We start from the raw sequence: 15141 nt of genomic DNA on the forward strand, positions 1-15141 counted from the left end.
GGGACACGAGTGATATAGAGGGGACGTGTAGTACAGGGAGGAGGACCGGGACATTAGAAGCTACTGGGGCAACAACACATTTTCATATTTCAGGAAGATCAAAGATGGTGCCATTTTCCTTACTCCATTAACTCGTTGGGAAGTTTGCGCTCTAATATCAGACACTGCTAGGACACAGTAAATGACAGTGCTGAAAAGGCGTAATGTCTTGTGGTATATCGGCAAACCTTTTGAGCTATCATCTTAGCTACGACATCCCTAGCATGTACGTCAATAGTACATATGGTCATGATTTTCTGTCTGTCGCCCTTGGAGAGCTGACCGATGAGCATGGTGATGAGGGTATTCAGCTGGATCACTTGCTTCTTGTAATATTCCTTCATTGCATTCTCATATCCTTCTTCCAGTCTGGCAAAGGCAATTCCAACTTCCGTGGTCCACCAGATCTGGGTACAGGTCAGTGCCACCTTAGAGAAGGGAGTTATTTCATCATCAATTGCATAATAGCCCTGACACTGTGTGTTGTATTTAACAGCATGCTCTCGGCAAAGCTGTGGGGTTGTGAAAAATCAAGCAGCTGCGGCATAAAATGAAAGTATTTCTCAAAGTGGTAATAACAACAGACACTGCAACAGAGAGCTGCATTGAACTCACACCCTGGGACACCAACATCAGAGACAAGGCCAAATTCCGCAGCTATTCATCAGTACATCAGTGTCTTTTACATGCCACAGGGTAGCAGGGGAGGGGGTAGCAGAAAAAGCAATTCACAGGAGGGGATGAGAACCTCCAAGATAAAGGAGGGGAGGGGTTGCTTTATTTCATTTCCTCCTGTAGGTTTTTTTTCCTGCTGCACTCCTCACTCAGCCGCTAGGTAGGTAAAGTACTCACTCCCTCTGGCATGGGACTAACCCCTTCCAAGGTAATGAGCTCTAACACCTGTCAGAGTCTAAGTCCATGTAATCCTGCCTCAGCACGGGAGGGATGGACTAGAGGACCCATAAGGTCCCTTCCAGCCCTACATTTTTAACATTCCATATATGCAGCACTGACACTTCTGCATGCTGGTCTCATTCTACAGCACCCTGTCATTAAACACACAGATACTGTACCCGCACTGAGCTCACAGAACCAAACAACTGGACTCTGCCTGAAATCCCAGCTCAGGAGTCTCCTATAACCAATGGAAAGCATGTCCTTGGGGCAGGTGGCACATCTGAAGTCCAGGAGCATTGGCCAGACAGAGCTTCCCCACCCACCCCAGGGACTGGCTAGAGGCCTTGTACTTGCATAGTGACCCAAGAGGCTAAACTGAGAGCTGCTTTCTCTAGAGGGCCAGTCGAAGAGGAGACAAGTGTGATGTAATGAAATACCTGGGCAGGGTAGTCAAAGAGCCACTGTTCTCTTGGTTTCTCTTCATAAGCAGTCACTCCTTCTGTCATCTCATGTCTTACGGTAGCCCTCATGCTGTCCAGCACATGATTCAGCCAAATTTCAACCTAGCAAAGGTATTGAAACACAGTGACACGTCTCGTCCACTGAGGAACTTTGTGCAATAGGTAAATATATGGGACTGTATTAATGTCCTTTAACTGAATATTAAACACCCCCCCCATTGGTCCTAGGCCCAGGGCTACTGAGCTGAGACTTGTGTCTTAGCCTTTGCATGTGTTCATAGGATTCTAGCTGGCATTAAATCAACACTTGTAACGCAATAGTGACTTTGCTAGATCTCCAACTGCAGCAGCACTATTCGGAACTCCACTGGTGGGTAATTTGCTTCAATATCTTCCATCCCCAAGGCCATGAGGAGAATCACACATGTGACTTGGGCACAATCTGCCAGCACTCGCACAAGGTCAGTGCTGGACGTGGGGTGGAATTCTCGCTGTGATGAATGAATCACAGCAGAAGCTCTCTCCCCAGGCTGGCTCTCTGGGAATTCAGTGTATGTTGAGATACAAAGTATCATTCTGTGCTGAATTCTAAGGCCAAAATTAGAGCTGGTCAAAAGGTTTCAAATGAAAAAAAAAATCACAGTTAACAAACGGCTTTAATGGAACTGCCTGTGGATTTTTTCCCCAAAATTGTGTCTTTTTTCCCAACAAACACCCCTGCCCTCCCCACCCCCCCCGCCAAAAAAACCCTTGGTTTTCAGTTTACATTTTGCCAGGTTTAGTTTTACTTGACCCTTCAGTGCTTGACAGAGACCAAGAGGAAAAAAACCACCATTGTCACTACCATGGGCAGACAGGACTCAAACGACACAAAGAGGGGAGACCTGTACAGTAGGGAGGTGCCATTTTTATACAGCACTTTTTCTGACCATTACCACTCTTTAATGATAGCTCTGCTGGCAGCCTGGGTCAGACAGGCCATCTCATCGTTTCCTTGTACTCCCGTCTGTCTGTCTCCATCGTTGTCTCTTGTCTGATGCATAAATTGTAAGGTCTCTGGGGCAGGGACCAATGTTGTGTTCTGCGCCTGTATAGCACCAGTGCAATGTGGCCCTGGGCCACGACTGGGGATTCCTAGGCACTACAAAAACTAACAGGGATAAAAGCACCAGCCACAATCTAATTCTTATGATAGGAAATGAAGCAGCTTCATCTCACCTGCCCGCTACAGTCACAGGGCTCACTGAAGCTGACATATTCCTCCTCTTTACTGTACATCCCCAGGCCAGTTTTGGTCGGCTTTTGCTCAGAGTCCAGCTGGAATTTCATCTTGGACATGTTGTCAAACAGCTTAGCGAGATGGCGCTGCACCTGCACAGGGAATGGTAGTAGAGAGGTCATTTAGGTGGGAGGATCTGTGTGTGCTCATCAGCAGGGCAGCTCCCTCATCAGTCAGGCTCCGAAAAGTTCGCTCTCCTCTCATCCCTCTTTGGCCAGACCTATCATACGATGGGCTGGTCATATCCTTCTGACACAGCAGGACTAACTCTGTAGCTCTAGAACAGACACAAGCACCATCTACTTCTTCTTCTTCACTTAGAAAACAGAAATACCTTTCAATGGCAATACTCTAGTAATAATGATACATTTTATTCTTTATGTTGCAGTTAATATTGATAGGGTACCTTTTGTACAGCACAAACAGACCCACATCCCTACGTACACACACGTGCACACACACACATAGCAAACATTCAGAACATTAAGTGATCAGTCGCAGGTCAGCCTCCCAATGTACAATGATGGTAGAGCGATGGTGAGGAACCTATGTAGTCCTACACTCAAGAGTGCTCTAGGTTTTTACTGAGCATTGCTGGGGAAGTATTGAGAACCCAGCTATCTCAGCCTGTGGACCAAAAGAGTTGTTACTGGAAGTCAGTTTTGTGCTGGTGAAAGGTGCTCAGCCTTGGAGACTGAAGGCCTCTGCTCTTCCCCAGCAAAGGAACACTATGAAGAGCAGCAGTGAACCCACCACGATGCCTCCACCTTGCCCTAGAAGGATCACCTCTACGAGTGAAAGACCAAATCAGACTCCATGGCCTGTTCAAAGCTTGGTCAACTCAGGGGCTCAAAAGGAGCAATTAGTTAGAATTGCTCGGGAGGGTTTTTTCAACATGAACAGCTTTCTGCTGGAAGATGAACAGACCACCAGAGCTTTTTCCAGCCTTCAGACAATACAAATTTTAGTCACTGACCAACCTGGGTTACAAGCAAACTAATACCAGAAGTAAAGCCTCAGTAACCTCCCCCCAAGACATGTGTTCTCAACCTGGGGTCACACCACCATGGAAGTCATGAACTGATGTCCGGCTGGTCACTCAGACCTGCCCTCCCCCAATTGCTACAGGAGAGGGGCTCTCTGCTAAATCACAGTAAGATGGAAAGGTTGAGAACCCCCATCCTAAGGCACCCAGTCCTCTGCTACAAGCACTGACTGTCTAGAAAACCATATAAAACAAATGAATGTCTTCAGTCTATCACAGGTCACTGACTCAGAAAGAGAAAGGATTAAAAACTTTTCAAGCAGCATTGCAGAGACAGACCTTTATTATTAATATTTTTTGCTGTTTGGTTCCACTTACATTCATACTGGGCCCAATCCTGGAAGGTAATGGGCTGCAATTGGCACTTAGCACATGGCAGGATTGGCCCCTTGGCTTTCATGATCTTAAGAAAAGGTTTCTGTGATTTATTTAATGTGCAGAACTTTCCTCTTAGCGAATCATCCAATCAGATTCCTACGCCTTGCCAGTCTAGACAGATTCTCTATAAAACATTCTGACACTCAGTTCAACACCACCAGAAAAACCTTGGATATACCTGAATCTTTACAAGTTCAATGCCAGATCTGCTATGATAATATTGTTGTGCATTTAATCCTCTGTTAGGAATGATCAGACAGGCTCAGAGACTACAATGGAAAGGTCAAGAGTTTATCCATATTTGATCCTCCTTGATATTTACTTGATTTTATTGTAAACAGTTCTGCTCACAGAATTCCTTCATATACCACTGGGCATTTCAAGGTGGTATTTTTTCTGTGTGTCTCCTGTTTTTTCCCCCCCTGTGTTTGTGGTATTGATCAAATGCACAACTGTGAGGTTTCAAGGGTTGAAAAAACCAAGGACCACAGAGAAACTATAAGAAATATTATGTGTTAGCAGAAAATAATGGCATTTCTATATATGCACTGAGCCCTGACTAACCTGAACTTCATATAATCCTATATCTCCTTATCTGAAAGGTTTCTTAATTGGAAGAGATTCACCACTAGCTAACAAAAAAATAGAAATGCTAATTGATTCTGGATTGAGTAAAGCTCAGCATTCACTATGAAAACGTCTGTCAATTTTACAAACCAATTTCAAGATGAATCAGAACATGGCAGCACAGCCCTGTTATTCAATTGCTAAAGAAAATGGGTTTAGCTGGAGCTTCCCAACTGACGGGAGGTATGTTTACACTGGAACTAGATGGTTACGTTTCCGCTCATGTAGATGTACACAGGCTAGCTCTGACAGAGCTAGCACACTAACAATAGCAACGCAGTTGCAGAGGCATAAGTGGGTCTAGCCACTTGAGTATGATTCCCATCCGAGACGCTAGGTTCATATTCAGGCACTACCCCGTCCTGCCACCCGCACCACCACGGCTACCCAGCTAGTTTTACAGTGCTGGTGCAATCAGAGCTAGCACGTGTACACCTACGTGAGCTGGAAATGACACCTCCAGCTTCAGTGTAGACATACCTTGGGTGCACACAGCTATCCCACCAATATCCCGCTGTGCCTGCCAGGCGCTCTGACTTAGCTGTGTCATGGTATAGACATCCAGGTATTACAATGATGACAAACTCCTATAATAGTAATAACCAACCTCACCTACATTGGTGGTATATTCACTAATGAAAAACAGAGCTAAGGTGAAGCTGAGATTTTTCTACAGAACTTCTAACTACACACTTCCAGAACATGGGGATTCCAAAGCACAGACTGTAACAATGCCTCCCATACAACGCACCCTGACAACACCTATACAATGCCTTCCATACAACTCTTCCCTGCTGGGGACAGGAAAAGGAAACGGAAACAAAACCTAGGAACGCCAGGAAATGCAGTTAAGGGAATTTCTTTAAACAGAAATATTGTTGCAACATTATGTATAGTGCAGTTCCTTCCCACCCCATCCCATAGTCCAGTCAATCATGTGGATGTCATTCCTTGTCGCAGTACCTTTAGAATGACTTGATTGCATTGGCGAGTCCCTAGAAATACTGCTTCTGGAAGAGGCATTTCTGACTTAGAACCTCCAGAACTGATGTCCCTGACAGTGACACATCCATTCTATTAACCTAGGTCTGCATACACAAGAACTGTAACTCACTAGAGCTTGATCTGCATTTGCTTTAGCTAGGGTCATCATTTGATTGAACCCCTGGATGGCCCATATTTTACAGTTCATACTGTTCTCCATTGTGTGTAATGGGTCTTCTGTGGCTGCCTGCAAGGGAGAAACACCTGCTGCATGTGCACTACTTTCTATTCAGTGTCGTCATTCATGGAGCAGAGATTATTGGGATTCTTGTTCAAACTGAAATATGCCACAGAGAACACTCTTGCCCTAGAATCTGCCAACCACTGTCAGCCATATCCCCTCATAAATACACATCCATTTACAAGCTTGGCCTTTCAAATACAGGTTTTGTTTCATTTTCAATCACAACCACCACAACCTCTGCACCTTTTTCTCACTATCAGCTCCATCCAGAAGCATAATTGGCCAAACCGCCCCAGTGCATCCTTGTCAGCATGAAAAACCCTTCTCAAGAGCTGCTGCTTAATGCTATCCCACACTGAGAAAATACATTCTCCATGGAAGGTCAAATGAGTTCAAATGGGAACGCTGCTTGTGTTGCAAGCCTGCTTCTCTGAAGAGAGCATCCTGCCAAGTTTCTCAGTCCTGGCTCCCAGCTCCTCAGAGCCCAACTGTTGGGAATCCCCTAAGTATTCACTTTTTTGTTATCCTTGCAGGCAGTGGGGGTAGAGTGCAGGCCAGGCCCCCCATTGAACATGGCATGCCAACATGTCTTGAGTATACTGCTGGCCTCCATTCATTCCTGCCAGCCCTTTGACTGTGCAAAGGCAGGGCTTCTAGAAAGAAAAGTCAAGACTGAGGCAACAATGTGAGGAGGGGCCTGCCATACCTGCACCAGCAGCTAGTCCAGAAAGGTGTAAAAGAACAGCGCAACCTTGCTGGATGGGTTTCCTGGCCCAGGTACCTCTTAACTGTTGATCCTACAAACAGTGCTTAATGTGTAGTGAAAGAGGTGCCAGGGCTCAAGCAATTTTTTTTTTACAATCATAACTGATGCAGCCAGCCCAGAGGTGCCGGAAGTATGAACTGCCAAGCCTAAAGGTGCCCTGGCACAAATTAGGCACTGCTTGTGAATCCCTGGAGCAGGTCTAACTGGAAATGTTGATTGTACTTACAAAGTAAGCTCTTCAGAGCTGGGACCATCCTGTACTCCGCGTGTGCGCAGTGCCCAGCACAATGGCACTAGTACAGCACAAAACAAGGAATGATAATGACAGCATCAGCTGTCTGGGGCACCTTTGGTGGGGACTGGGGAAAGGTCAGGTCCTCCCATGCCCTGCAGTCACTGTGCTGATGCTTCTCTGGAGTCGAGATGCATTTGGCCTCAGAGGAGCTCTCCAGATAACTTGAGCCATCATCAGTCTGCCCCTTCCCTCTTGGCACCTCCTGCCTTGGTCCTGTCTCCTGTGTGGAGACTCCAGCCCATCCGGAGCCAGAGATCATTGCCATCAACTTCAGATGCCAAGGACATTGAGGAGCCATCAATTAGGAGGGGCCTTGATTTCCACTGGATGGAGCCCTGCCTGGCACAGGCATTGCTATGACTGAGCTCCGTGCTCAGAGATCAAGGCTGACTCAGATTTAGATTTGAGGATTTCCCCTTTGAAGCACTCTGAGTAGGGCAGCAAGGGTGGCACATAGTGTGGTGTCTCCAGGGGCCTAAATTGTCCCTTCTCCTCTACAGGATCAAACAACGCAAGAGCAACAGGATTGCCACCAGTCTCACACTAAGGCGTCCAAACCCAGGGTGAGAATTCTGCAAGATGGAGCCTTCTGAAATAATTAGTTATTTTAGGTGCCTCAATCTTTGGGTGCCCAACTTGAGACTCTTTCAAGGGCAGGTGCTTGGCGTTTTCTGAAAATGGCCCAAAACTGAGCCATCCAAATTCCCCAGTCATTGTTGCAAGCTTTTGCTGAGATCTTTAGAGAAAATATGTTCCTTCAAACCTCAGAGCCTCCGAGCACAAAGTCCGTCCCTCGTACACTGTCAAAAACATACACTAATCAGACTTAAAGGAGCATTATTAGAACAATCCGTAATGTTTCCCAACACTTAGAGATGAGAATATGATGTACATACTGCCATCTAGTGGAAAGTTATATACTAATAACTATAGAAATTAAAAACAACTAGTCGTCCTTGTGGCACCTTAGAGACTAACAAATTTATTTGGGCATAAGCTTTCGTGGGATATAACCCACTTCATCAGATGCATGGATTGGAAAATACAGTAAGCATATATAAATATACAGCACATGAAAAGATATGGCCTATTCTCAACAGTTAACAAGAAGGTGTATCAACAGAGGGAAAATTATTTTTGTAGTGACCCAGCCACTCCCAGTCTTTATTCAGGCCTAATTTGATGGTGTCAAGTTTGCAAATTAATTCCAGTTCTGCAGTTTCTCGTTGAAGTCTGTTTTTGAAGTTTTTTTGTTGAAGAATGGCGACTTTTAAGTCTGTTATTAAATATCGAGGGAGATTGACAGGTTTCAGAGTGGTCCAGGGAGACTGAAGTGCTCTCCTACTGGTTTTTGAATGTTACAATTCTTGATATCTGATTTGTGTCCATTTATTCTTTTGCATAGAGACTGTCTGGTTTGGCCAATGTACATGGCAGAGGGGCATTGCTGGCACACAATGGCATATATCACATTGGTAGATGTGCAGGTGAACAAGCCCTTGATGGTGTGGCTGATGTGTTTGGGTCCTCCGATGGTGTCGCTAGAATGATATGCGGACAGAGTTGGCAATGGGGTTTGTTGCAGGGGTTGGTTCCTGGGTTAGTGTTTCTGTTGTGTGGTGTGTAGTTGCTTGTGAGTATTTGCTTCAGGTTGGGGGGCTGTCTGTAAGCGAGGACTGGCCTGTCTCCCAAGGTCTGTGAGAGTGAGGGATCGTCCTTCAGGATAGATTGTAGATCCTTGATGATGCGCTGGAGAGGTTTTAGTTGGGGGCTGTAGGTGATGACTAGTGGTGTTCTGTTACTTTCTTTGTTGGACCTGTCCTGTAGCAGGTGACTTCTGGGTACCCTTCTTGCTGACAGAACACCACTAGTCATCAAATTAGGCCTGAATAAAGATTGGGAGTGGCTGGGTCACTACAAAAAATAATTTTCCCTCTGTTGATACTCACACCTTCTTGTCAACTGCTGGGAATGGGCCACATCCACCCTAATTGAATTGGCCTCGTTAGCACTGATCCCCCACTTGGTAAGGCAACTCCCATCTTTTTATGTGCGGTATATTTATACATGCTTACTGTATTTTCCAATCCATGCATCTGATGAAGTTGGTTATATCCCACGAAAGATTATGCCCAAATAAATTTGTTAGTCTCTAAGGTGCCACAAGGACTCCTTGTTGTTTTTACTGATACAGACTAACACAGCTACCACTCTGAAATCTATAGAAACAATACTTTCTAGAACAAGCTACAGGCATGTTCTGGGTTTGTCAGTCTATCCGCCACTCCACTGTTCAAAGGCAAAGGCAGTAATGTGTGAGACTTACTAGCTGCGGGTTGGTGCCATTGGAAAGAATGTCCAGTAAATCCGCAGAAGAAATGAAGTAAAATCTGGGAAAGGCCAACCTCTTGGTGTCCAAGTATTCAGCCAAGGCCTTCTCACACAGAGCCAATCTGGGGCAACAAAGCAGAGATACGAAGTCCAGAATCAACAGACACATATTCTCCTTAGCACCTAATATTGCAGTTCACGTTCAGAAGCAGAGTTTTGACCCCAAAAAGTAAGAAGTGACAGAGGCCTTGTCTACACCTAAAATTTACGTTGCCCTAGCTACATCACTCAGGACTGAGAAAAATTTTGCACACTTAGTGCCATCGTTAGGACAACCTAACCCCCGGGATAGACCTTGGTCAAGGAAAGATTCTTCCGTTGACCTAGCTACCACCTGTAGGACAAGTGGATTATCTATGTCGACGGAAAAACCCCTTCTGTCGATGCACGAAGCATCTCACTATCGCGGTACAGCAGGAGTGCTGTAGCTCTGCCACTGGGGTGGCTGTAGCATAGACATGGCTACAGACTCCAGGCACTTCACTAAGGACATATCCAGTGTTATTGATTTTATGTGGAAGGTGCCCAGATACTATGGTGATGGGCAAAAGTATAAAGCCCTCAGAGAGATAAGTTGAGAAGACTCCTGCAGTCTGACCCAGCCTTTTGTAACTACCCACAACTCCCACAACCATGTTCATGTTGGGATGAAATTTCTCAAGCTTGGTCTGACCTAATTCTGTTCAGCTGTTTGAGTTTATGAGATCCCAAACTTCCAATTTAAATCTTGTGACTTTTTTGCACACAAAACTAAAAATGGCTAAAATTATAAATTTCACAGACAGCACTTAACTACTCCTCAGTGAGGAATATGGGCCTGGTACAACTGAGAGGTTTGTTTTAAATTAACAATGTTATTAGTAGTGGAATATTACTGACCAAAACAGCCTTCACAGTGAGTTTTTAATGTGCACTTCCCAGTCAAATTAGCAAACATAGTAACTGAAAAGTGTTTATTTATCTGCCTCAGTGCAACAGGGCATTCCTCTGAGTACCTAGCAGTGTCATGGGGCAAGGCTATCTCTGCAGCACTGAAGGGCTGAATTTAAACACACCATAGTTAAAGGTCTCAAAAGAACATTGACGCAGCTATGCTGCAAATGGTTTGTATTTTTTAGGACTTTTCACACTGCTCTATATAGACACAATCTACATGTGAGGTCGGTGAGCTCACGTTGCACTCAGCACCTTATGTTTTGAGTGTCTGGACTTCTGTATACAGAACTTCTCAGCCTGAACATTGCGATAACAGGTGTTGGGTTACAGATTGGTGGATCACAAACACAAAGTCTAAATAACGTTTAGTGTTGTTGTGACTGGCTGAACAGAGACGGCCACCACCGCCCAGTAGAAAGATCTGAAAACACAGTAAGTAAACTTATCGCAGCTAATTGCAGTGTCCCTCAAAGTCCCCAAAGTGTCACTCACCTGCTCTGAATATCCTCCAGTTGTTCATAAAGACCTGGCTTGTTAGTAGCCTCAACGACATTCGGTGTTTTCTCCGCATCATAGGCCAGTTCTTTAAAATCAACATCAATTCCTTCAAAGCGCTTGGAGTCCTACAAATAGCAAGAGAGAAGCTACAGCCACCCAGTCAAACACTCATTTCTTTACTGAAAAGACTCCATCGTCTGGCTACAGCCCCACCCCAGCAGCCAGGGCAGGTGCTGGGTAGGAGGAATCCCACAGACAGGCCTTGGCACCATTTCATAGAGGCTCCTCCATCCCAATGACTGGAGCAGGCACTATGACCCATTACATTCCCCCCACCCCACCTTGGAAGGGTGCAGATGGAAGGATCCAGTTAGTGGCTGATCCCCAGTATGGCCTATTTCCTGTGCAAGGGGTTCCTGAGGACCTGACCTCCCCTCAAGTAGACCCTGGAATCCATCCATGTTTCCCTGGCCACAGAGGCAGGATTTGCCTATTCTGCATAGTTAGTGCCATGCACCATGATAGACAACAGACCTCATGAGACTTTGCTTCCAGCCCAGGATAGTCATTTCTCAGCCTCTGGTGAAGAGTGAAGCGATCTAGTCCCCCATGAGCACTCCCACTTCGCTTACAGAGAAGTTCTCCCCTTAGCAAGGCTCATGTGCTTCTAGTGCACTTCAGCGAAGAATAAATAAAGCCACATTCAAAATCCTGGCCTCACTGAAGTCAATGGTGAACCACAACCACCCCTGGACTTCAAAGGGGGCAGGATTCCACCCCAACCACTCAATGAAATGTTCAGAGCTTTCTTTGTAAACAAAACCAAAAGCATTTATTTGCCTTTAATGCTGGTGAAAAGGGCCTGAACGGAGGCTGTCTGCACAGAGCAAGTACAGCAAGCGCCATACAGACATCCCACCCCGGCCAATGTGCTCTCACCCTCGATTGTGGTTTCAACCCCCCGTGTCTGTTGGCAGCTGGTGTAAGTCAGAGCAATGCTCAGGGCTGCTCACGCTTATAACAGGGGACTGGCCCTGTACACAGAAACCAGTCTAGCAGAGTGCAAAGGTGAACTTTACACCCTGACACATTGGCACACACAGAGCCGAGCTCTAGATTTTCTACACTGGGGGTGTGCAGTTCGGCTGGAACCTGGGGTGGATCCTGGATATTTCCCCATATACCTGCATTTACGCGAATTAATAATAGGAAAGGAAACCAATAGTAGTTTGGATTTTCCTCTACAGGCCACCAAAGGAGAGTGAAATCCTGATATAATGAATTTGTTCTGCTTTTCAGAGAAGAGCAGTGGAATGACTGGACCAGCTCTCTGTTAAACACTTTTACAGGGATACGGTCAGAGCTGGTTGGCCCACACTTTGCAAATATAAAGTCCACGCAATGATCTGTATTTCCTCTGCCAGCACAACCAGGCCAATGTGTTTCCTACAATAAACAATGCCAGCAGCCCTACACTCACATGCATCCCTACAATAACAAACGCTGTATGTGCTGCATACAGGGGAGAGGGGAGATCAGTGAGGGCTTTCAGCCTCCTGGGACAACCCAAGAAAGAGACAAAGCACAACCTCCTTTATCCAAATGTCCTGGGGATGCTGAATAAGCCCAGGAAACTAAGGGAATTTCCAGTGTGACAAGTAGCCATCAAAGGATTCGTTGCATTTCAGACAGCTTTGGTTGGGATAATGGAGGTTGTCCTGCATTCCTTTCTGACTGAGGAGAACATGACTTCTGTCGTTCTGCTGTGTACCTCGGGAAGCTGCGCCCGGATATCTTCTGAGCCAATGAATATGCTCTCCAGGTGAGTCCATGTCCGCTGCACTTCAAACCAGATAGAAATGATTGAGTCTGCTGTGGACAGCTTCTTTTGCCATCCGGATACTTCCTCTAAGAAGAAGGCAATATACTTGGATGTCATCAGATTCTGCAGCTGCACCTGGTTGTCTTCTAAAGTTTCAATGAGCTCCTCATCAGATTTCAGCAGGGGGATGTTTGTCCGGGGATGCAGTTCATACTGGAATTCCATGCTGCTCCAAGTGCTTTTTAGCTCTTTCAAGACTTTTTCCATGCTCATTTCCTTAACTGCTTTATCCACTATGCCCCGAACCTCATCCTCAAAGTTATGCAGGTTGAGTGTCAGGAGGTCAGCCAGTGTGGTGTCTGCGTCCATGGTGAATGTCACACCTGTTGCCTGCATCAACTGGTTCCAGTGCCTTTCCCTGATGGCGGGATTCTGAAGCTCCGCCACAGCCCTCAGAGATGTCAGGATGTTCTTCACCCTGTTGTCCAGCCCAGCGAATGCATCCCACACCCTCATTTCTTTATCCAGGTTCCGAATATCCTTTGCAAACTTTTTGCATTCAAGGTCCATGTTTTCCACATTAATATCCTTCCATTTCGTGGTCTGCCAGTCATTCATGCTAGATGTCACCACAGAGATCATATCCCAGAGTTCCTTGAGAAGACAAACTTCCTTCCTGCATTGCTTTAGCTGTTTATAATCTGGAACATTGACTTCAAACAAACCAGCTGATTCATAAAGTGAGGCCATGGTTGACTCCATTTGTTTTATCTCAATGTGGTTTGCATCCAGCATTAGGTAAGGATTTTCAGTGTCAAACCTATAAAGCAATTTTCATTCTTCATAAGTAAGATTATAAACACTTCAAATAAAATATAATGCAAAGCTGCTTGTACAAGAGACAGTCAAGACAACACAGCTCTAGTATGCTCTAATGGTTATTCCACATTGCAGAACTGATGCCATTTTAAAGTCCCATTTGTACCCTCATTCTTTTCTTCAGAGCATAGTCATCTTTCTGCCTGTAGTCTCTGCTAAAATGGAGTTACATGTTAAATAATGGCTAAATGGGAGGTAAAATTGTCAGAAACACTGATACTTTTAAAAAGGAAACAAAAAACCATTTTTTCCTCTTTGTGCCCCAGATTCACACGCTCGCTGTCAGCCTGAGGTACGAGCTAATGGCAAGACAACTCAAAAAGCTAAGTGGCTCACCCACTCAAGGGCCATTACAGCCGATCTAGTCAATGCAGCTTGATTCTACCCCAACCTCCAGAGAGTGACATTTACAGAAGCTTGCAAGGGAGCCCAGTTCAGTGGGGTAAAGTTATTCCTCTCTCATGTGCGCAGGGGGGATTTTATGAATGTATTTTATCACACTGCTACATGAGTGCAAAGTAGTGCACTTTAAAGGAGAGTCACTTTCACTGAGGAGGGAGAACACAACTCAAAGGGAACTCTCTTTCATTCGTTTACACGAGGTTTCTAAGAGCAGTTCCATTCATAAGCCTTTGTGTTTCTGGTCAAGTAGGCCTCTGGATATAAACATAAGAACATAAGAAAGGCCGTACCGGGTCAGACCAAAGGTCCATCTAGCCCAGTATCCTATCTACCGACAGTGGCCAATGCCAGGTGCCCCAGAGGGAGTGAACCTAACAGGCAATGATCAAGTGATCTCTCTCCTGCCATCCATCTCCACCCTCTGACAGACAGAGGCTAGGGACATCATTCCTTACCCATCCTGGCTAATAGCCATTAATGGACTTAACCACCATGAATTTATCTAGTTCTCTTTTAAACTCTGTTATAGTCCTAGCCTTCACAACCTCCTCAGGTAAGGAGCTCCACAAGTTGACTGTGCGCTGCATGAAGAAGAACTTCCTTTTATTTGTTTTAAACCTGCTGCCTATTAATTTCATTTGATGACCCCTAGTTCTTGTATTATGGGAATAAGTAAATAACTTTTCCTTATCCACTTTCTCCACATCACTCATGATTTTATATACCTCTATCATATCCCGCCTTAGTCTCCTCTTTTCCAAGCTGAAGAGTCCTAGCCTCTTTAATCTCTCCTTATATGGGACCCGTTCCAAACCCTTAATCATTTTAGTTGCCCTTTTCTGAACCTTTTCTAGTGCAAGTATATCTTTTTTGAGATGAGGAGACCACATCTGTACGCAGTATTCGAGATGAGGGCGTACCATCGATTTATATAAGGGCAATAATATATTCTCAGTCTTATTCTCTATCCCCTTTTTAATGATTCCTAACATCCTGTTTGCTTTTTTGACCACCTCTGCACACTGCGTGGACATTCAGAGAACTATCCACGATGACTCCAAGATCTTTTTTCTGACTTGTTGTAGCTAAATTAGCCCCCATCATATTGTATGTATAGTTGGGGTTATTTTTTCCAATGTGCATTACTTTACATATATCCACGTTAAATTTCATTTGCCATTTTGTTGCCCAATCACTT

The 15141-nt window shown here is 45.2% G+C and overlaps 1 protein-coding gene across 1 annotated transcript in view; it reads right to left on the bottom strand.

Annotated features, from left to right (window-relative positions):
• DNAH9 (dynein axonemal heavy chain 9) overlaps nt 1-15141 on the bottom strand; it is a 374844-nt gene that overhangs the window by 292709 nt on the left and 66994 nt on the right. Inside the window, exons 20-25 of the mRNA XM_026654587.1 lie at nt 12612-13482; nt 10835-10965; nt 9342-9468; nt 2616-2768; nt 1374-1499; nt 228-467 (exon numbers count right to left, since the gene is read on the bottom strand). Of these exons, the coding sequence (XP_026510372.1) occupies nt 228-467; nt 1374-1499; nt 2616-2768; nt 9342-9468; nt 10835-10965; nt 12612-13482 (1648 nt within the window). The remainder of the gene's footprint in view (nt 1-227; nt 468-1373; nt 1500-2615; nt 2769-9341; nt 9469-10834; nt 10966-12611; nt 13483-15141) is intronic.

The sequence above is a fragment of the Terrapene carolina genome, unplaced genomic scaffold (genome assembly GCF_002925995.2).
Source record: "Terrapene carolina triunguis isolate 2854851 unplaced genomic scaffold, T_m_triunguis-2.0 Scaffold192, whole genome shotgun sequence".
Taxonomy (NCBI): Eukaryota; Metazoa; Chordata; order Testudines; family Emydidae; genus Terrapene; species Terrapene triunguis.